The sequence below is a fragment of the Gigantopelta aegis genome, chromosome 7, assembly GCF_016097555.1.
Source record: "Gigantopelta aegis isolate Gae_Host chromosome 7, Gae_host_genome, whole genome shotgun sequence".
NCBI lineage: Eukaryota > Metazoa > Mollusca > Gastropoda > Neomphalida > Peltospiridae > Gigantopelta > Gigantopelta aegis.
The window spans coordinates 31491618-31514738 of NC_054705.1; the positions used below are offsets into that span (position 1 = coordinate 31491618).

Sequence of the window (23121 nt, forward strand, 5' to 3'; positions counted from 1 at the left end):
TTAATGACTTCACAATTGGTTAACTATATCATAATTTTGATTGCTCTTGAAGATAAATATGTATCCAACTTAAGAAAAAGGTTGAATATGATCGTTTTAAACAAATATTTTTGTATCTGAGCATTTTTTTATCAAGTTTGCTTCGCTTTCTTCCCAGTGGTGTTGCCGATGTCACAACTTGCTGACGCCATTTTCTTATTCATTTAGCCACATCCATCTCATTAAAGTACATAAGACACAACACAGACACTCAGTATTATCTTTATTATCGCTCACATCAATATACACTGACATGAAGTCAAAATATTTATAGTGCAATTAAAGATTGCTTTTTAGTATGGATTTTAAATAGACTACCCCCATGTCACGAAGTGGCACACAATTTCTAAGAACGACCCATATATACAAACATGGGATTTGGCATGAGGAAACATCTCAATACAATGTATTATATATATATTTTTAACTTATCTACTGCAGGCATCGAAATAAGTTGAGAACGGTCGTTCAGGTTACCGGGAGGTTACCACATGTAAGAAAAGTTGAACAGTGTTTCGTTTTCAATAAAAGGTAGTTTGGTTTTTCGAACATAAATCGGGCAATGCTTTCCGGACTTCCGCGTTTCATTTTCTCATAAGAAATTGCATAGATGTACGTGCGCACTTGCAAGCAATTATAGTCACTCCGGGATTAAGCAGATCCCACCAGATAAATTTACTTCCGGATTTTGTTTCTCGTACTGATGTTCGCGAGCACCGATATAATTTCAGAATGCCAGATTAAAATAAAATTCACAGCTGGCGAATGTTGGAGCTAGCCCTGTGTTTCTGCTAGAATAAAATGGGTATGACGCCATACCTAGTGCAGGGCACACATTGAGTCATTACTTCTCTTAATGTGCAGGGCGAGTTGCTTCTCTCTGTTTAGCAAATTTAAAATTGTGGGCAATTTTTTTGTTAGATTTATTTTGTTAATAATGATGCAAATACTTCAATTGGGATTTAGTGAGTATGGTAGGTTATATATTTTTGGTTTGGATGCCAGTTCAAAGATCAAGATGCATTGGGTTACATCTGGTCCAAACATCTATTCCGTCCCAGATATACTTAAAATAGTCGGTCCCATTTAATTTTGAATAATGTAAACAACACATGTATTTTACTAACACCTGTGGATAATTATCTGCATATTGACGACGTCTAGCTGCATACTTACATGGTTATAAAATAGCTGCTTTTATGTCTGTTTCTTACATGGACATAAAAATAAAACAAAAGTAATAATGATTAATCAGGGATGGGAATTCTCCTCTGATCTGCAGTTTTCCGCTCATGGAACATTGTGTTTCCTCGCATTTTAATCGTCCTAGATTTCCTCGAATTTTACAGTTCACCAATTCCCACCCCTGATTAATATGGGTGTTGTTTTATTGAGCATATCATTGTTCACAAATTGTAATGATTTTGGTGTCGTTTTAGCCAACGCTAGGTTCTGTTTTGTCCAGTTTAGTTCCGTTTTTGCTATAACCCCTGTTGACTGGTTGCATTCTGTTCCAGTGCCATGCCCAAAAATTTCTTTCTGGCAGAAACACTGGGGAGGGTATGTCACTATGTGATAGTAAGTGTGGACCGTAAGGTGTATTTTTGGAGCATTATGAATTAAAATATTTAGCAAAAGGGGCAGTAGATATTTAAAAATAAATAAATTCTTTATGCTTATTAAAATAATACAACTTTTGTGAGGTATCAATGTGGATGTTGAATCGTACTCGGTCATTTCGTACCACTGAAAAGTCATTTCATGCCATAGTTTTACTAGTCACTTAGCAATGTCTGGGTAATTGATGGGTGCTATGAATTTATTTTGGGCAAATAGGTCAGTTTTTGTATTTTGTCGGGGAGAAAGTGCATATGGCCAACAAAAAAAAATAGGTGTGTTTCCGATTGCATCCCCCAAAAATTAGGATAGGTAGGTAGGGGTTTTTTTTGGTTTAAAAATTGAATACTATAATAATAATTATTATTATTTATCATCGTTGTTGTAGTAGTAGTAGTATTGGTATGCACTGTTTGTGTATTTCCTTAGATTAATGGGACATTTGTATTACCGTATTTGACCGGAAATAAGCCCAGGGGGCCAAGACAACTCATTGTGAGCTTAGCATGGGGTGGGCTTATTCCCAGACAAGGAGCCAGTTTTGTTGAGAAAAAAAATTAATAATAATAATAATTAAATAAACTAGGAAGAAAACAAAAAACGTTCAGTAGCACCTATTAATTAGTGTTCCATTTGTTATTAATAAATAATAATTGTTTATTAATTAAATTGGGTATTTTGCTAGTATCTAATTATCTAATGTTACAATTACTTACCAGTTCTGTTTATTTACATCCAAAATTTAATGCTGAGAAGACTTAAAACAACAGCAATTAACAAACTCAATAGCGTATACACACTTTTCTGACACAGGCAGCCAGCTTACACTACAAAGAATTGTCAATCTAGGTCATTGTTCTTAGCCAATCAGAATAAGGTATTTGCCTAATTAACTGCGGACCCAGTGTGGAGGTAAAAATAGACATTGGTTTTGGTTCAGACTTGGGCTTGTGTACTTCAAAGAAATACTGCAGGCATGAAATTGGAAACAATGTTATATACTGTTACTGTTAGACTGCTAAATCTCACTGGTGGTAAGATATTGTGTTACATTTGTGTTTAATTATCTGCAGGAGGTATGACCTTTTAAATGAGCTTTGAGCAAACTTGCAATTTCATGTTATTTATAAGGTGACGAAGTTGGGGGTGGGCTTATTTACGAATGAGGGTTTTCTTAAATGCTATCAAAACGGAGGGGGGCTTATTCAAAGACATTGCTAATTTCCGGTCAAATACGGTAATTTCGTTGTTCTTAATTTAAATACTTTATGCATAATCCATAGGGAAAATACAGTAAATGACTTCAATGTTCCGAACTGCACAAGTGTGACGTTCCAGAAACCAAACCAAGCCGTTAACAGAGTACATTGATTTATTAATCATCAGCTATTGGATGTCAAACATCTGGTCGTTCTGACTTTAAGTCAACAGGAAACCCGCTACATTTTCCCAGGCCTTCGTATTTCAGGGTAACGGATCGTTTCCGGTACCATGCCAGTAAAATCACATAACTGAAATTTTGTTTTCCATGATTATTATATCGAGTACCACAGTTTCTGCCGGAAAAAGTGTTTCCCATGAAATTTGAAATCCTATGGCCTGTTTTCCTAATGCAGCAAGGGATCTTTTATATGCACTTTCTCAGACAAGAAAGCACATAACATGGCCTTTGACCAGTTGTGGTGCACTTGTTAGAACGAGAAAACCCCCATTGAAAAATGCAACGAAATGCTTTTATAATTTAAAGTGTCCTTTATCCTTTAGTGGTAAAGACCAGAGCCCATATTTTCGAAGCTCTCTTAGTGCTACAAAATAATAAAACCATCGTAGGGTATGACGTCACTACAGCACATGCCATAGTGACGTCATAGCGTACGATAATTTTACGATTTCGTAGGCTAAGATTGCTTCGAAAATATGGGCCCTGGGCCCAGTTTCACAAAACATCGTAAGTCTAGTTTTGCACGTAAACGTAAATATACGACTGAATCATAGTTCTTATTACTATTATAGTTCAACACAGTTAGAAGAACACATATTTCATTTTCTTTTGTCTTTAAAATACTCCAGCTTCCGTAATGATGCAATTTCCTGCATGAATTTGAAAAAATACACAAATAACTTATTGACAGGGTACTTGTGTCAATGTTATTATGTTTTGTTTACAAAAACGAAACGGAAAAAATTAACTCGCACTTTACAAACCAAAAACCGTTGTTCAAGAGGGACAAAGTTGTTACAATTAAGTTCTTATCTTGATAATAAAGTGATATTAAAAATATTAACATGATTATGATCTTGAAGTGCTACAAGATTTCATAATCATGTTGCTAATTTTTTGCCAATTGCTCAACATTTTATTGCTATTGAAAGTTTCATGTGGATATCTGATGCTATTAATATACTCTTCAAAAGAAGAAACGCAAAACCACATTGTCGTAACATTTGAAGAATTGATTTAATTATTGAATGGTGAGTCCGATAATTACCAAATGTTGCAGGATTGTTCACAATTCACTCTAGTCCATTGTGAGTAAGTGATAGGACACACCACCAAGGTCAAGGTCAGCTGGAGTCAATACCGGGTGTGGCCTCCGCGTGTGTTGGCACCGCCTGCCCATTGAAGCAACCAGAGTACGGATGACGTCCCGGGGGATGGTGGCCCACTCGGCCTGCAAGGCTGCTGCCAGCTGGGGCAGGGTCTGGGGCTGTGGTTGTTGCTGTCGGAGGCGTCGGTCCAACTCGTCCCATAGATGCTCAATTGGGTTCAAATCCGGTGATATCGATGGCCAAGGAAGGACATTAATGTTGTTGTTCTGTAGGAAAGCCGTTGTGAGACGTGCTGTCGGAGGCCTGGCGTTGTCATGTTGGAACACTGCGTTGGCGTTGGCCATAACTGGAAAGATGTGTGGCCGGAGGATCTGGTCAATGTAGCCCTGTGCATTCAGGTTGCCCTGCACGTGGACCAGGTCAGTTCTGCCAGTGTGTGAGATGGCTGCCCACACCATGACACTACCCCCGCCGAATCTGTCCACTTCCTGCACGCAGTTTGCCGCATAAAGTTCACCACAACGCCTATACACGTGACATCTTCCATCATGACGTCGGAGCAGAAATCGGGACTCGTCACTGAACCACACCTGTCTCCATCGCAGTTGAGGCCATTGTCGATGAATCTGGCACCACTGCAGTCGGAGTCGACGGTGTTGTGGTGTTAAGATGACACCTCGAACTGGACGTCTGGCACGAATTCCTACCTCACGTAGGCGGTTCCGTACGGTCTGGTCGGATATCCTGCGCAAACCTGGTATTGCTGCGGCTGTGGAGGTGGCAGTAGTCAATCGTTCCCGAAGGTGGCGTACCCGGATGTAGCGGTCCTGCCCGGGGGTAGTGACCCGTGGTCGACCGGATCCAGGGAGGTCACGTGTTGATCCATGTTGCTGGTAACGGTCCCACAGTCTGGAGATGGTGCTTGGGGACACATGGAATGCCCTGGCAACGGCCGTTCTGGATTCGCCTGCGTCTAGTCGGCCGATGGCATTGTTTCTCTGCGGTTCACTGAGACGTGGCATGTCCTGGATTGTCAACTGTCGGCCAGATACAGAGGCCAGGCAAGCGAACACCCTGCACTTTTATACTGTCGGTGTTCATGTTGCACGTGCAGACAACGCACGTGCAGTGGTGACATGGTTTGCACGTGGCTGCGTTTTTGCGAATATTCACATTTTGGAACTTTATTGTACAGTAGCTGCGTTTTATCGAATGTAACCGTGGGAATGTGTTTGGGACATGCAATGACCTTATATTCACGAAGCATGAACCGGTAGGAAACATAAAATCGGAGTTATAACCCTTTTGCGTTTCTTTTTTTTGAAGAGTATATTATATCATTAGAAATAAAAATATTAATAAAATTGGATGCAACCGGAAACAGTTTTTTTTTAGTTTTTTTTTTAGCCTAATGTTATTTCGTAAGGGCATGTTTTTTGTACTGTGCTAAAATGAAGTTATTCCTTAACTATTATTTTCAGTTAATATAAATTTGTTTGTCTGCTTTGTGTTTTCCAGGTGCTATTAAGTTGATCATCCAAAACATTCAAAATGTTTTACGCACATTTTGTGCTCAGCAAGAAGGGGCCACTGGCTCGAATTTGGCTTGCAGCACACTGGGACAAAAAATTGACAAAAGCTCATGTTTTCGAGACCAACATTGACAGTAGTGTGGACGCAATCTTAAAACCAAAGGTAAACATTTACTTTTTTTATATTTTCCGAACAATATAACAAATGGTACTCTAGATTAGACAGATCTTTGGGTGGTTTTTAAAAACAAACGAAAACAGGATATTGTAAACCTGCTCGCCTCTAAAGCATTATTAAATGGGGGAAAGCAGGGAGAAAGTACTCCTCAAACATTTTTAAATGGTTGATTTAACATCAACATCCTAATTTATCCATTATGACTGATTAAATGTACGATTGAAAATTTGATAAAAAATTTAATGAAATGACAAATTACTTCAGTGCCAAATGAGCAGTTTCAATCAAGATTGCTGATACGATAGTAATTAATATAACATTTTCAATAGTATAAAACAGTATAACTTTTATTATGGAATAGACAAGGACACTGGTGTGGTATTTTGTCAAAGTGTAAATGGACATTCCATTGGTCGTCGTCGGGGTTTTACCAACTGCTATAATTGTAAACTGGGTTTCCATCTGAAAATTTTATACTTCCAAATTGAGTTGTCAGACAGATTTTATAACTCTTTCCATTATTGTTAAGGGAAAAATGCATATAAAAGATCCTTTGCAGGGGTGCACAAATGTAAAATTGTGATAGTTGCCCGGTGAGCAACCAGTAGCGGAAGTTTGGTTGCCCAACATCATCTCTTGGTTGCCCACATACTAGTATTTCATAAAAAGTTTTATGAATATAATTTTGAACGGTCTTTAAAATGAAACTGAAATTTATGAACTCTGGTCTCATCCAGGATTAAAAATACCCTCTGCAAACACAACTCAAATTCTTAGGCCTATGGCATTAATAAAAATCTGAGAGCCAATACTCTTCTTTTTTAAAACTGCTCATTATTTCTGTAAAATAGCAATCTTTATTTTGATTTGAACTGCTTTTAATTGTATTTTAAAGTATGACAACTATCCATTTATGTCAAAAGGTTTTGATTAAAAAGATAATGAATTCAAATTTTACAGTCTTTTTCAAATCTAGCTAACTTTTGAGATGTATTCAATGTACGTTTAACCGCAATTTGTATAAATACTGCATGTTCCTTTCCCACGATCGCGAAATGCATGAGTGCGAAATTAACAAAGATAACAGAAATAAACAAACAAAACGGCAATAAGTATTCATTGATGCGAACAACTATTTGGTGGTGGGGATTTTTCTCACAAATTTACCTCAAGATATACTTGCGTGTAATCGTATTGTTTAATGTCTGCAACAATGTCTTTTGACACGTGCAACAGTCTCGGCTGACTGTCAAGCGTGACCTATATGCACACTGAGAACAGCCAACGAACGTTTTCCAAACGTTTGCGAACTATGTGATTGGTTCCCGACGTGGACATTGGGTTTAACGTGGAGCGCATAAACCAGTTTAGCTGACATTTTCGTTTTGCTCGGTCTAGCTGAACTCTGCCCTAGCCAACTTGTCTTTGGCCCTGAACTAGCATGTGTATTGAAACTGACACGCATTGTTATGCTGAATTCTTGATAACACCGCTTATTGTTACCAGTCGCGAGATCCCTGTTAATATTTGGTATTATTATTATATGTTAGGTGTCGGATAGATTATGTAACCGATTGTTCACATCGGAAGATAGAAAATGGCTTAGCCAAATTTTTTGCTCAAAACTGGATGGTTGTTGGTATAGTTTGTGGCCTTTCACGTCTTGTGCCCTTTGCCAATAGCCACCATTCTGAAACGTATCTGTCACTGAACTCGTCAAAATTATGCACAGTGGACGCCGAGTGGATGACAGCGTTAGGGTGGATATTTATATCGCCTGTCAGTCAAGTTATTAGTTTCGATACTTTTTAATTGCCCGTGACTGTCCGAGTGTCGTGAAGTTTTGTTTTTCATTTTCTTGGTTGCCCGTCGGGCAACTGTTTGACAAAGAATGGTTGCCCGCAACATATTTTGGTTGTCCCGGGCGCGCAGAAAACCGATTTGTGCACCCCTGCTTTGCTGCATTAAGAAAATGTAGCCGGTTTCCTCTATTGACTACGAGTCACAATTACCAAATGTCAGACATCCAGTAGCCGATGATTAATTAATCAATATGGTCTAGTGGTGTCGTTAAACAAAACATACTTTACCATTATTAACACACGCTTAATATTTTCAGGTGAAAATGGCTCTGCGTACATCAGGTCATCTTTTGCTTGGAGTGGTGAGGATTTATTCCCGAAAGGCAAAATACCTCTTAGCTGATTGTAATGAAGCCTTTGTGAAGATAAAGATGGCTTTTCGTCCAGGTGTTGTCGATTTGCCGGAAGAGAACCGAGAAGCGGCTGTTGCTGCTATAACACTTCAGGAAAACTTTCATGACTTTGAAACAACACTGGCTGATTTGGAGTAAGCATTTCCAAGCAAAATAATAAAGGATTTACCATAGGACCTTTTATTTTTTAAATCTGCAATTAATTTTTTTATCATCTTGTATCGGTGTATTAAGGTTGAAAAATTAATGATGTATATAATGATACATGTGCATAGTGGTTGGAACAATTTATCCAAAATAATTGTAACCTGCTAATGAACAGACCATATAGCCTTTTTATTCTTCAACTTCATGTGTGATACAAATTTTTAAAAATAATTTATTGAAATGATTACTTTGAAATATCAGGTTTTAAACTGGACCCGAAATATTATTAGTAATTTGGTAAATTTTGTCAGAAAACGGGCCCATAGATTTCACAAATACAATCATTTCCGGTACCATGCCTGTACTGTGTTTATATAATCACAGAAACAAAATTTTGTTTCTCATTATTATTATATCAATTATGACTATCCAACGAAAATAATATATATTATAATTTTTTAAAGACTGTTTCCGATGGGTTCCCATGATCACACGGCACGGAACCATAAAAGTGTTTCCCATGCAATTTGAAATCCTGTGGCCTGAGAAAATAATAAACAAATTCATATTTCAGTTAACCAAACTGACAAAATGTCAGTATACCTATAAAGGGCACATGATTTTATAATTAACATATTAGCAAATTAATGGTGAGATAATTTTGCCAAATTCAACATTAATTCACATTTGGCAATTTCGTTAAAACTGATAGAGGTAAACTTAACAGAAAATAACTTAAATGCAGAGGACACCTTATTTTTAGATTGATTACACCATATATTCATTGTTGCATAATTATTACAATTTATTTATTGTTCTGACTTCAGAGATATTGATGTACAGGCACAGTTTTCAGTGAATCAAAGTCGACCGGAAGAAATCACAATGCGAGAAGATTTAGGCAGCATAGCTTTTATGGGCGATGATGGCTTTGGTGAGGCTTTACTGTAATATATTTTTATGTCATTAGTAAGAACACTTTGTTTGACATACAGCCGTCATTAAGAAAGAGTTGCAAATAGATTGCAATGGTTCAGTAAGATGTGGAAAACAGTAGGAAAGATTTGGTTAGTAGATCAAATGCTTCATTTTTTATTTCTCCTTGTTAACCTTCTGACTACTGCAGGCGAGATATCTCGCCCGACGTCACATCAGTCGATATACTGTATACAGTGCATTCCCCAATTCATATTTCCCGCCGTTTTGCACACGACACTCACCGGAAACGGAAATATAATATTCAAAATGGTGGTTTTTGTTTTGATTTTTTCAATTGAAAATACCTTGAAATTTTTAGTTCAAAAAGTGGTTTTCGGCAAGTATTTTCGCTTGACAACAATGGCGGCACGTCACGGTAATTTTCAGGGATCGATAGCTGATTGTAACAGCTAATTTGATAATAAATTTGATCGTTTTACCAACAACGAAAATTACCAAATATTTCAATATGAATCGTAGTTCGGGTTTTAAAAAAAATTCTGGTCAGAAAACCACTGTTATCGGGAATAATGGACATAAATACTGGACAGCTGGCCACAAATGCCCGTAAGTAAACGCAACATTTTCGATTTTTTGCCTAATTTTAATCACCATTAGCCGATCTAAAATAATACAAATTAAAAAAAAAGACACGAAAATAATACTTACCGATTCATATATGAACTTTATTTCATGTATTTATAAAACATTTAAGTGAATATATGTGAGTAAAAATTATAAACTTGTACCCACTCAACGTGATTTTTGTTAAAAATTAATCCAGTAGTAGTAGTCTAAAGGTTAAAGTATAATCATTTACTCAATTCTTTGGTTATAGTTTATAAATTTGTATGTATATTTTTAATCTGTTTAATTATTTCCATAAAGTATGAATTGAAAAACATGCAAGTGTTTACTAAGAAAATGTGAAATTTTCGTTTTTACCAGGTAACATCGATGAAGGTTTTGGCGGAGAAATAAGTGAAAAAGATATGTGTATAATAATAAATGGTTATGATACCGATTTCACAAGAACTCCATTAGATTTTGAGTTGATTCTGTCAATTTGTCAGACAACTCTGTACACAGAAAACAGACCTATGTCCACTTGTAGCAAGTGCTTAGCACAAAGTGATGTTATGACGCCATTGTCTGATCGGTCGTCACGCATTACTGTGGACAGTGGTATAAGCCTTGACAGTGATGAAGACATTAATGCTAATGTCCCACCAGACAAAATGTGTGCCACTGAGATCACCACAACTGTTTCTTCACCCATCTCAGGGAGTTACAGTAAACAGTTGTGCAATAATAATTCAGGGAGTAGACAGTTGTGTCTCAATGTTAACTGTGATAACTTCAACTCGGAGATTGTTAATAATAAGCCATGTGATGATAAACACAAATTGGAGCATCTGGACAGTGGTCTGGGTTTGGACTCCGACCCAGGATTCTGTGAATGGGATTACACTTCCCATAATTCCCGGCCAGATGGTCAATCGGACTGTGATTCAAATTTTCATGATGATGACCCCATCGATTCTCCATGTGGATCTGATCGGGGTAAGGTGTCGTCTATTTGGGGTCAAAGGTTGATCTCCTTTCCAATTGGAGTCTGGCCATAGTTTTATTCACAGGCATCCAAAAATAGCATTTTTGTAGGTTTTTTCGGGGTGTTAAAATTTAGTAATCTGCAAAACTTGTCTTAAATTCAAAAGATGACCAAAATAAAGTGTATTTTATGTTTAACATTTTATTCGTTGACAAGATTTCAAATATCACATTGCTTCAGCAATTGTGGCAACTGAAATTTTTCATGTAAAATAACTTGCCGTATACGCAAATATGTTCGCGAATAAAATATACTGCGAACACGTTGATGGCACCTTGAATTTAATTACGTGCGAACTTATTTCCGATCTGGTATAATATTATTTACCGTATAATATATAGTCTTATCACTACACGCCCAATCCATATCAGAATCAAGCAGTCAAAGGTCCGCACGGTCACACAATTCTGTAAACCTGCCTGGTTACATAACTTCAGTTGAAAAGAGTTGGCAAATGAAATATGGGTAATTTTTATTTTATTATCGGGGGAAACAGTCGCAAAAATAATTCCTCACAAAAATGTAAAATGAAAGCCTGATCGCGAATTATTTTAGCTGCGAAAATATTTGCGTATACGGTAGTAGTCTTATTCAACTTACTGTGCTAGCACAACAAATATGCTATTCAACCTGAGTCATACCTACACACTGCAGAATTCTCTCCCTTGCCGGATATGCGCAATGCTATCCTTGCACGGGCTACCTGTAACTTCATTCTCAATTCTGCAGTCCACCTGTTAACACCTGTTAAGCTTTGGCAAAAAGTTTTCTTTACTTGTAATTTTGTGTTTGTTTTTTTGGTTGAACTTGACATACGGTTGGTAGTTGGGAATTCTGTGTTGAATTTACCATGTCCGACGCGAGTTCGTTGACAGCTAGCGCATGGAAAGTTTGTGCGCGAGATGGTTGTCCATTTCTTTTACGACGTAAAGACACACACGTGTTGTGTCCGGACTGTCGGTCTTGTTCTCAAGACCGTCAGTGTGAGATCTGCGCCACGTGGTCTCCTGACCAGTGGGGTCGGTTCGGTTCGCAGACTCAGGTTTCGGGTACCAGCAAAATCTTGTCGTCTGCTTCGGCAGTAGTCGGCAAGTCGGACTTAGTGGGTAGGTCCCATAAGTCTGTAGACACTTCGAAAAGTGTCCGGAAAGGGGGGAAACACAAGGGTGTTTCTTCTTCGGTCCGTGTTACGAGTACAGTTACAGATACTTCGGGAGCGCCCCCCCCCCCCCCCCCCCCCCCCGGCTCCTATTGTGACCGTGGTACGTGAGCCGTCTTCGTTAGTGACGGCGCCTTCCTCTGTTTGTGTGGCTTCGTCGCGGGCGTCGCCATCGTCGTTACGGTTACCTTTACAAACAGAAGGGGGGCAGGGTGGAGTCGTCGCGGCACCGGTTTTGACGACTTCATCGGTTACCGAGCACATGCACTCCGTTGTGCATAGGTCCACTGCTTCGTCCGCAGAGCAGGTGGCCCCGACTTTGCCTTCGATTGCTGACAGTCGCTTCGGCACCTCAGCATTCTCAAGGCCCGAGGAGAGTTCTGCCAGTTTGCTTCGAACTGAGCCAGTTGTTCCGATGCCGGGATCCGTCTCTGATGGCATCCCGACCGATGTTTACCGTTGGGTGGAGGACTCATCCCGTTTGGGTCCTCCGTTTGCATATGTTTACCCCAAGGGTCCGGTGACTTCGGTAGCAACGGACATCTCCTCACAGTTTGCACCGTCTTTGGTCCCTACCTCTTCGACTTTACTCGATAGAGGACGAGGTTCGCGCAGATACCCCTCGGTTGGGGGTACTCTGTGGCCGCAAACTCCGACCGTTCCGCACTTGGCGCAGGAACGACCGTTAGGTTTTCAGGAAACGTTGTTTCGGAGTTTTGTGGAATTTTTGAACGCTTCGCCTCAGTTGGGATCATTGCTTTCGCAGACGGGACCGACGGGTGCGGCTCCCATTTCCCCTCTCTCCCCCCCCCCCCGGTTTTCCGCCAAAACCAGCAGAAACTGCGTCTCGACAGCAGTTTGACGATGCAGTTAGGGATTGTCGTTCGGTTCCTATTGTTTCCGTCTCGGGAGACGCTGCCCTAGGGGCGTCTCGATTAGGGGGAGGAGTCCATATCGATCTTCGGGATCCAGTGGACAGTGACCTGGCTTCAGAGGAAGCGTCGGTTGGACCGGATTCTGTCGCTGACCCAGCTCTCTCTCACTTCGGTTCGGAGGTAGAGGAGGAGTGCGATTATCCGGCGGTTCTGGCTTTTGTCAGGGACCAGGTCCGACAGGTATGCGGGGACGCTATACCTCAGGTTGAGGCCCAGCCTACATTCAAGGGTGTCTCCTTCGGGAACCGTTCTTTGAATTTGGTCACTCCTCGTGAGGAGTCGGGTTTACCACTTGCACAGGAGGCGCACAGTTCACTTTGTGACATTGATGTGTTGATCACTGGCAGTGATCGTATCCTGGGAGTGGGTGTTGATGAGTACCCAACGGCACTGCCTACGGGGAAAATCCTAACGGGAGCGCGCATTTTTCGTGCCGACTCCTATGAGACGTTGGGGGCGGATTTTCTCGAACATCCGGCGGTCGTTCCCGCTAGTGTCCGAGCCGCTTGTTCCCCATCGCCGCATGTGTCATTGCCAATCGCGGATCTGGAATCGTTCGAACGGCTGGCTAAGTCGATGTTCCAGGTTAATAACCATTTAGGTACGTTCCTATTTGGCTTGGATAAGGCTGTCGAGAGCCTTCCCGCGATGGCGAAAGGCTGTTTGGAGGCTGCGTCAAAAGCCTCTAAGCATATCGCTCAGTTATCTGGCCGATTGTTTGCGAACAGTCTTTTGTTACGGCGTGACCATTACCTGGCGGGTTTGAGTGCGTCAAACGTTGCGAAGACGTTTTTTCGTACACGTTCGGTACGGGAAAATTTACTTTTCGGTCCCGATTTTAATATTGTCCTAGACAAGGATTTGTCGCGACCAGTCCCGAACACTCGACCCTCAACCTCTGGTAAACGTCGGTCCACGTTTTCGGGGTTCAAGCCTCCTCCTGTAAAAAAGGCTGCTTTTTTACAGTCGGATCAGATCCCTAGGGTTCCTGACACTAGGAGGCAACCAGGTAACAACCCGTCTTCCGCTAAGCGAGGACGCAAACGTCGTACTGCGTTCCGTTCTCAGTCCACCAAAGGCGTTGCGCCTACGGGTGGTAAGCGGTTGGGGTGAGGGTACGTGAACGATCGGCAGTTGCTTTCGGAGGTACCGTTAGCAACCATACCCGTGGGGGGCAGGCTCCGCCATTTCCTTCGAAATTGGTGCAAGCTGCCTGGTCTCGACCCCTGGGTTCTGTCGGTCGTTCGACACGGTTACAAAATACCCTTTTCTTCGAGCCCCCCTCTTACTTCCACTCCGAGAATGCCGCCGTTACCGTCGGCGCGTTTTAGTGGAGAGTATGATTGCCGAGTTTCTCGACAAAGGGGCCATCCAGAGAGTCAGTCTGGACACTCCGGGATTTTATTCTCATCTTTTCTTCGCCCGGAAGAAAAATGGGGAATGGAGACCAATCCTAAATTTGAAGCCACTGAACGTCTACGTCGATGTTCCTTCCATGAAAATGGAAACGGTTCATTCGGTCCGGAACCTGCTTCAAATTGGGGAGTGGGCTGTGTCGATCGATCTGAAAGACGCATACCTCCATGTCCCGGTGCACAAGGCGTTTTGGAAGTTTCTGCGCTTCCTGTTCGACGGGAAAGCGTACGAGTTTCGTGTGCTCCCGTTCGGTTTGGCGACGAGTCCCCATGCTTTTACACGTGTGGTAAAAGCGGTGGTAGGTCATGTTCATTTGTTAGGGGTTCGAATGCATACCTATCTGGACGATTGGTTGATCCCAGCTTCGTCGCAACAGGAGTGTCAGACCAATGTCGGGTTGGTTTTGGACACGATCCTCCAATTGGGTTTTATTCCCAATTGGGTGAAATCGGAGTTAACGCCGGCTCAGATTTTCACATATCTCGGAGTGGTCTTCGATCTTGTGGTAGCGTCGGTTCGTCCCACCGATGCGCGTATCCACAATTTCCAAACGTCGGCGCGACGTTTGATGGGGGAGCAAAGTACTACGGTACGATCTCTCCACGTGGTGTTGGGCCACCTCGAATCTCTGGCCTCATTGATCGTGCGGTTCAGACGATTCAAACGACCACTCCAGTGGCATTTGTCCCCACGGTGGGACGGTCACAATTGGGACACGATAGTGCCTCTGGGCCCATGGTTCACTCATCCGATACAGGAGTGCCTGTCGGACAAGTGCATGTCCCTATCGGTTCCGTTGCACCCCCCTGCTCCGGATCTGATCCTGTTCACGGATGCGTCGCTGCACGGGTACGGGGCGCATCTGTTGGATCAACACATTTCAGGGGTATGGAATCTCTCCGAGAGGAAGCTTCATATCAACTGTTTGGAGATGGAGGCAGTGCATCGTGCCTGTCTTCATTTCCGGTGTGTTCTTCTTCGACACCGTCGAATTCTGTTGAGATGCGACAATACGTCGGTAGTGTGCATATCTCAATCGTTGGGGTGGAACCAAATCGGAGACTTTGGGTCGCAAAGCTCTTGCGATTTTGGAATTCTGCGACCAACTAGGGACCACTCTGTGGGCGAAACACATTCCTTCATCGGTGAATGTGTTAGCAGATGCCCTCAGTCGACATACCCCTGTTCAGACGGAGTGGATGTTGAACAAAGGGGTGGTCGCAGCGGTTCTTCGGGTGTGGGGCAGTCCACAGGTGGACATGTTTGCCACACGGTTGAACAACCAATTGCCGGTGTTCGTGTCCCCGGTACCGGACACATTGGCGTTGGAGTACGACGCGTTAAGTATGGATTGGACGGGACTGGATTTTTATGCCTTCCCTCCTCCTGTCTTACTCGGCAAGGTGTTGACCAAAGTGGTCCAGGAACCTTGTCACGTGACGTTGATAGCTCCTCTGTGGGTGGCGCAGCCCTGGTTTCCACAGCTCCTGTCACTGTTAGTGGCAGTCCCGTTCCGATTACCAGTGTTGTCCGATCTACTCAGCCAGCGACTGAGTCAGACGGTGTGGCATCCGAAGCCGGAGGTCTTCCGGTTTCACGCGTGGAGGTTATCAGGGCTTCCTTGCGACGCAGAGGTTTTTCGACAAGAATTGCGCATCTCGTCTCTTCAGCAAAGCGCAAATCTACCGAGTCGGTTTATCAGTGTCACTGGCGTATGTGGGTTCGTTGGGCGAACGCACGGGATTTCGATCCCTTATCGCCTACTGTCAACGATTTAGCGGAGTACTTTCTGGCGTTGGTCCAAGAAAGGAAACAAAGTCACGACAGTGAAAAGTCACAGAGCTGCGATTTTCACTACTCTTAAACAGTGTGGATGTCGTGACTTTTCTACCAACTTGGTGTTGCATGATTTACTTAAATCATTACAATCCACGGTTGAACGACCTTCCATTATTCCGAAATGGAATGTCTTTCTGGTGTTACATGCTCTTAAGGGTGCGCCTTATGAGCCGTTGAGGTTTGCTAGTCTTCGTGCCTTGACGTGGAAGACTCTGTTTCTGGTTTCACTGGCAGCTTGTCGTCGGATCAGTGAGATACATGCTTTTTTGCATGACTTGGTTGATTACAATTCGGACGGGTCTGTCACTTTACGTACCGACCCTATCTTTGTTGCTAAAAACCAGTCTCCAGGGGAAGAGTTTCCACCTACTGTCATTCACAGTTTATCTCGTACACTGTCATCTGATAACTCGGATAGACTTCTTTGCCCGGTGAGAGCATTGAAGTATTTTTTGCAGCGTACGAAAAACCGGCGGCAGGGTAAAAAGAGATTGTTTATTTCTTATACCATTAGGCCGGGTGATGTCACAAAAAATGCTTTGTCTCGATGGATAGCAGCTACCATCAAGCTAGCATATGAGATGGCGGGTGATCATGTGTTACGGAATTTCTCTGTTAAACCACATGAGATCCGAGCCATTTCTGCTTCCCTGAATTTTCATGACTCTTTAGATATTATAAAGGTCATGAATGCAGGGGTTTTGGAAAGGACGGCACACTTTTGACCGTTTCTATTTCCGGGATATGGCGGTTGGTCCTGACGGTACGCGTAGGATCCAGACAGTCATTGCGGCTCAACACGTCGTGTCTGTGCGCAGGGCAACGGAAAGGGGTCGACCTCTTTTCCGTCCGACTGCCATCGTTTCACACTTCGGACATGTTTAACACTCCACTCTTTTCTGAGGGATGGGGTTTTTTGTAGTGTTGTCTACCGTTTCCTCTCCCTGGGGAGATGTTTTTCCTCCTTTTCATGGGGATGAGTTTTTCTTTTGGGAAGCCCCTTTTTATTCCCAAAAGTTTTTTGACTCCTTGTTACCGTATGTCGTGGTTCGTCCTATCTCCATGTCATTACTTCAAAGGAGCTTTTTGGGTACGGGTAAGTCCTCTATTTTCTTACCTCCTCCCATTAATGTTGAATTCACGTGCTCTAACGGTGTCATTGCACGTCCGTTATAGCATATTTGTTGTGCTAGCACAGTAAGTTGAATAAGACTATTAGAAAATTTGTTTCTAATTTTCATTATTATTCATACTTACCTAGTGCTAGCACAACAAACTATACCTCCCACCCACCCCTATGAGGCTTTCCCTCGGTGGGTGGACTTTGAACCGAGAATGAAGTTACAGGTAGCCCGTGCAAGGATAGCATTGCGCATATCCGGCAAGGGAGAGAATTCTGCAGTGTGTAGGTATGACTCAGGTTGAATAGCATATTTGTTGTGCTAGCACTAGGTAAGTATGAATAATAATGAAAATTAGAAACAAATTTTCTAATTAAATGCATATGTCTTATATCAGTCTTAAAACTGATTTTACAAATGTTCATGAAAATTTGATTTTAAATTGTTGATACCTAAGCAAAACAACTAACTTGCTTATTTAAAAAAAAAAAGTTTGTTAGGCAAATTAGTAAAATTTTGAAAAATATTTTAATCTGATTGATAGAAGCCTACGTAGTTTTTTTGTGCGAAACTGCATAACAGGTAATAAGTATGAAATCGGTATTCAACTCATATTTACAATTAAGATGGTCTTTTTAAGTAGCTTTTTTAAAAAAAAAAAACTATATATTTTAATGATGCAGGTTTTATTTTTATTTATTTGTTTTTACTGGTTTTTAGAACAGTTTGCCTGTGAATAATTCTCAAAAATGTTTTAAAAGTGTTGGAACAACAAAGTTCATACTTACATTATTTTTCTTTCATATTCATAAAATATTGTTTTCCTTTCATGTGGGATCGTTGATTTTATCATTGTCCTGTTAATTTAACCTTTGACCCCAAGATGGCACCTACACCATCAAAGCCATTTTGCTATCTGAATATCGAAGAGATGGGACTCCAATTGGAATGTTTTGTGTTTCTTTTAGCTTATTGCTATTCCAGAAGTTAATGTTTTGTAGCGGCAGAAGGTAGTCTTAGTTCTCTCTCTTTTTTAGCTTTTTTTAATATTAAAAAATTAATAAATATGCATTCTACAGGATTTCACAGAAACAATCGTTTCTGATAATGTGCTGATAATCACAGAGCCAAAAATCTTTTTATGTAACATAATCCATCATGATTACTCAAAAAAAAAGAAAAAAAGTTTCCATAATGATCATATGGCAAAGAACTGTAAATTGACACGTAAAATTTGAAATCCTAATGGCTTGCAATTGCCCTTGATGAAGTTAGCCTGCGCCTCTACACCCCTCCCAGAAAGAGCCCCTGTTACTTTTTCAGTAGGATCAGTTTTCATCCCATTTTAACAACAGTGTTAGACTAATAAATAATTTGGTAAGAAGCATTTGTGACCGTTTCCTTTTATATCTGAAGAAATTTGCGTTCTATAAGAAATACACAGTCATCATTCATATACTCGGCACCCATCTGATTTAAAAATAACCTTCCATGCTCATTACATATCTTTCTGGAATGACTTAAAGTAGTTTTCTATTTAGTTTTTAATCTTCTATAAACTAGTTTTATTTTTAGAAATATTTACATACTTATAATGTAAGTGGATCTCCTGTTTTTTCCCCCTTCTGTTAATATTGAGTAGCCCTTGTTTTATCAGTTTTTATTATTATTATTCTCGACCAAGTTACTACGTTTGACAACTTTTACCTATCAACAGTTGTAAAAGTATCCCTCTTTTTGTAAAATATTATTTATACAAGTTCATTTGTAATTAAAGAATTTTTCTTTTTTTCATAAACTTGAATTGTACAATTCTGGAAACTATGTTGCAGTATGTATGAACATGTTATGTTCTTTTTGGGGTTAGTAGTCAAAGATAAACCGGTTTTTCCAGAATTAAAAAAAAATTCCACAAATCCTTAGGTGCTGGTGACATAGGTTTTGATGAACGGGAAATCCTGCGAGATGCGTCCCATCTTGATGAAACACTTTACAAATCACACGATTTGTCATCTGTGCCTATTGAAAGTCGTGACAAGACTCTTGGAAACAGCACATCGATGGAGAAATCTATGGACGTTGATTTGGAGCCTCCAGTTGGGGAAGATGGATTTGGTGGAACAGTTGGAGATGCTTTTATGGGTACGTCAGATTTATAATGTTTAAATCATGATTCTAGGGGTTTATCCAGGAATTCTGCGGTACTGAACATAGGCCCCTTCCCCAAAGCAAATGGCACTGAAAATTCCTAATTTGATGTGTAAATATTTTTGTAATTATATCTATTCTGATGAAGTACTTTAACAATAGTGCATCGCATCATTCAGTGACCTAACAACATTCCAGTTGTGATTAAATAGTGCTTATTTTCCTAATCCTATCAGACATTAGACACTGCAGAAAATCTTGGATAAAATCTCTGGAATCTTTTTTGTTTTAAATTGTTTTTATTTTCATTTTTATTCTGATTTAATTCTCCAAGTTTCTACTAATTGATTAATGTAACTGGGCTTCATATTTCCATATCAAACTGATGAGACATGCAATCAAATTAATGGTCCTGATATGCACCAGGCCCCCACAAATTGAAGAAACTATCATAATTGTGAATCATGCTACTTCATTTGTCATAACTAGTTTACCTTTGGTGTAATATTTACTGAATAATCAGTCCTAGCAAAAAATGTTATGAATGATAGTTTTGTTCTCGCAATAAATTTATGATTTATTTTCATTGTCATGATGGGTTATGGAAGAACGAAATGGAATACTGAATTTATTTTAACATAACTCCTTTTCAAGTTATGCAAAGTTTGAAATTGTAGAGGCCTGTTCATTACTTGAAAAAAAATGTTCCTCAATCCAGTGCACTACTACAGAATTTTGTAATATTAGGAGAATAATACTGAGCATTTTGTAACCCCAGAAGAGAACCAAGCAGTTTTGAGAATTATTTCCTTTTAAGACAAATGTGTTCTAAAGTTTCAAAGTTATGTGATATTTTCTAAAAGTAATGTTTTATAATCTTTGTATGAAGCAGTTACATTTTTCCATTTCTGTTTTGAAATGTTTAACCAGTAAAAGTTTATTTTGAAGAAAACAAAGTACACTTTTAATAATTTTATTTCAGATGTAATGTAAGTATGTTCTGTTAACAGGGTTTTTTTTAAATTTTGAGGGAAAACTACAATTCTAATCATTTTATTTCAGAAATATGTACGTTTGTTGGTGTGGAGGCACACTCTGTTCATTATGTTCATATTAACCATTGTTGTGTTACTTGTTATTACTAATTATGTTTTTAATCAGACGCTGGTGATGACGATGATGATAATAATGATGACTTTGGCGATGTTGACCCCGGCCTCTTTGGTAAGGTTTAGTTTTATTGTTACATGTTTATTAGGTTTTGCACTTTATAAACCAGAAAATAAGCTTTTAGAACCCAGATAATCAGTCAGGAACATAAGATTATGAGATGGAAAATTATCACAATATATACATCATATCATTTTACCTGGCAGGAATTACTTAAAAAGAAAAAAAACCCCAACCAAATGCAGTGCCTGAGAAGTAAGCAAGGGTGTTTCAGAAATTATCTAACGTCCATTACTTGTAATGTAGAATACATTGTTTTAAAATGCAGGCTGATTATGCAAATTATTTGCGTTCTCATCACGGAATGTAATTTAAAGTTGAATTTGTTTATTTATTTCATTATTAGTTTTAAAGCAAAAAGCTAAAATTGTGTACTTTGTCATATTGGCTCTCTGGCTAATTAAAATATTAATTTTCTTACAAATTACTAATAATTTTTGGTGTCCAGTTTAAACTGATCTTGTATGATAACTAGCATGGAATGTATTATTATTACTTGGAACAGTATTGTACCTTCAAAGTTAGTATGCTTGCTGCAAATTTTGCAAGATTCCATACTTTTGCAAATCCCGGATTTTATATTGGAAACAGAAAATTATGATATGGAATATCACAATATTCAGATTACATTATTTTTACATAGTTTTAGGCGATATCCTAACAAATTAAATCTCATTCACTGCCTGGCGTGTATTTTTGCCGTAATCTTATGATATATTAATTTAACATGTTCAAGGTGTAAGTTTGTGATGCAGGTGGAGAATTCATGGATGCTGGGGGTTTGTTCAGTGACACGCCAATGCCAGAAGTGTCCATGGCTCAAGAAGTGGAGGAAGCCGTGGCAAAACCAGCAGGCAAGTTGTTTTTGTTTTTTGTCCATTATGAACTTATCCTAATTGTCCATTATCAGTAAAACCAACCAGAAAAAGAAAAAGAAGAGGGGTGGAAATATTAGTTGTAACAAATAAAAATGATTGGATTATGGAAGGTTATGTTTTATCAAAAATAGAAACCCTTTGAAGTGGGATTTAGCTTTAAATTGTCATGCCAAATTTTATTCAAGTATCAAAAAGTTTGTTTACACTGTCCTATCAATTTATGCTTCTTATTTAGAGGAACACATTTGCTTAATTTCAACTAAGACATGTCCTTTTACTGTTGGCCTTTTCCTTTCTTTTCCCTCAAAGATCCTCATGCATGTCATACTTTGTCTCTTGTTATTTTATATCAATAGGTAGTTTCCATTTATTATTGGATAAAAAATATTTTGAACACATTTTACTATTTACTATTGTTACTGTAACACCATTAGTTCCCATACATCCAAAATAAAAAATAAAAAATGTGTAACTTGATTGACCGTTTTCCTCTGGAATGGTTTTCTTAAAATGATTGTGTATTTACAGAAGCGAAGGTTGCATCAGACACTGCTGAGGGAGATTCTGAACTGGCGCCTCCTGTACTCACAGTATCGGCTGCGGGAGCTTCAGCCCTTTCTACAGGAGAACAAACCACATTAGTGCCAAACGAGGAAGAAGCTTTTGCTTTGGAACCATTAGATGTGACTGCAGTAGCTGGTAGGCCATATTCTCCAATGTGCTCAAATTTTATACACCCATCTATGATATTATGGTATGGCATTGTCCATACATTCGTCTGTTACTTTTTCTTGTCTAGACCATATCTTGGATACAGATGAACACAGGACCATCAAACCTCACATGTAGGAACAACTTGGGATGGCAGTGTGTTACATACTATACTAGATCACCATGAACTACATTTCACAGTAAATCCATGTCCAGATCATATCTTGCATACAGGACCATCAAACCTCACATGTAGGAACAACTTGGGATGGTGATGTGCCACATACAATTACTAGGTCACTGATAAAAATAAATCAAATAATATGTCTTATGTTCTATACCCGTAACATATTAATTAATATCTATGGTTTTGCACCAAACTCCTGACAGGCATATCATTTAACTCACCGGTAATCTTAAGTCAAATGCTACCTTGGTACAAATCACAAATCCTCATTTAATATTTAGTTTATGTAACTATTTGTTAAACTTGTAAAAAAAAAATTATATCATTTCTGCCTAGATGAGTGTTGTCTGGTAAGACTTTGAGATAGTTCTTGTAGACGACCAGCAACAAATGTTTAGTATAAAGTTACATTCCTTGAAATTTGTGACGGCAATCTGTAGTGCCACCACAAAAAGCTGTTGCAAAATTGACCTGCACACTTTTTCTTTTCTTTTTTAATCATTATTGGGTATTTATTTGCCATCACAATATGATTTGAATTTCAAGGGCTGAATTATAAGTTCATTTACTTGGTGACTAACTTTTACAACTGTTAACATAGGTTGGTCGCAAATATTTTTTGTTTGTTA

General features: G+C 39.6%; 1 protein-coding gene across 4 annotated transcripts in view; it reads left to right on the plus strand.

Moving 5' to 3' along the window:
* LOC121376911 (double-strand-break repair protein rad21 homolog) overlaps positions 1-23121 on the plus strand; it is a 38890-nt gene that overhangs the window by 11209 nt on the left and 4560 nt on the right. Inside the window, exons 2-9 of one of the 4 annotated variants that reach the window (XM_041504696.1) lie at positions 5725-5901; positions 8036-8265; positions 9106-9212; positions 10205-10819; positions 19262-19480; positions 20648-20710; positions 21472-21570; positions 22123-22293. In XM_041504696.1, the coding sequence (XP_041360630.1) occupies positions 5758-5901; positions 8036-8265; positions 9106-9212; positions 10205-10819; positions 19262-19480; positions 20648-20710; positions 21472-21570; positions 22123-22293 (1648 nt within the window). In that variant the 5' untranslated portion in view covers positions 5725-5757. The remainder of the gene's footprint in view (positions 1-5724; positions 5902-8035; positions 8266-9105; positions 9213-10204; positions 10820-19261; positions 19481-20647; positions 20711-21471; positions 21571-22122; positions 22294-23121) is intronic. The other 3 variants (XM_041504699.1, XM_041504700.1, XM_041504701.1) reach the window with 3 other exon arrangements.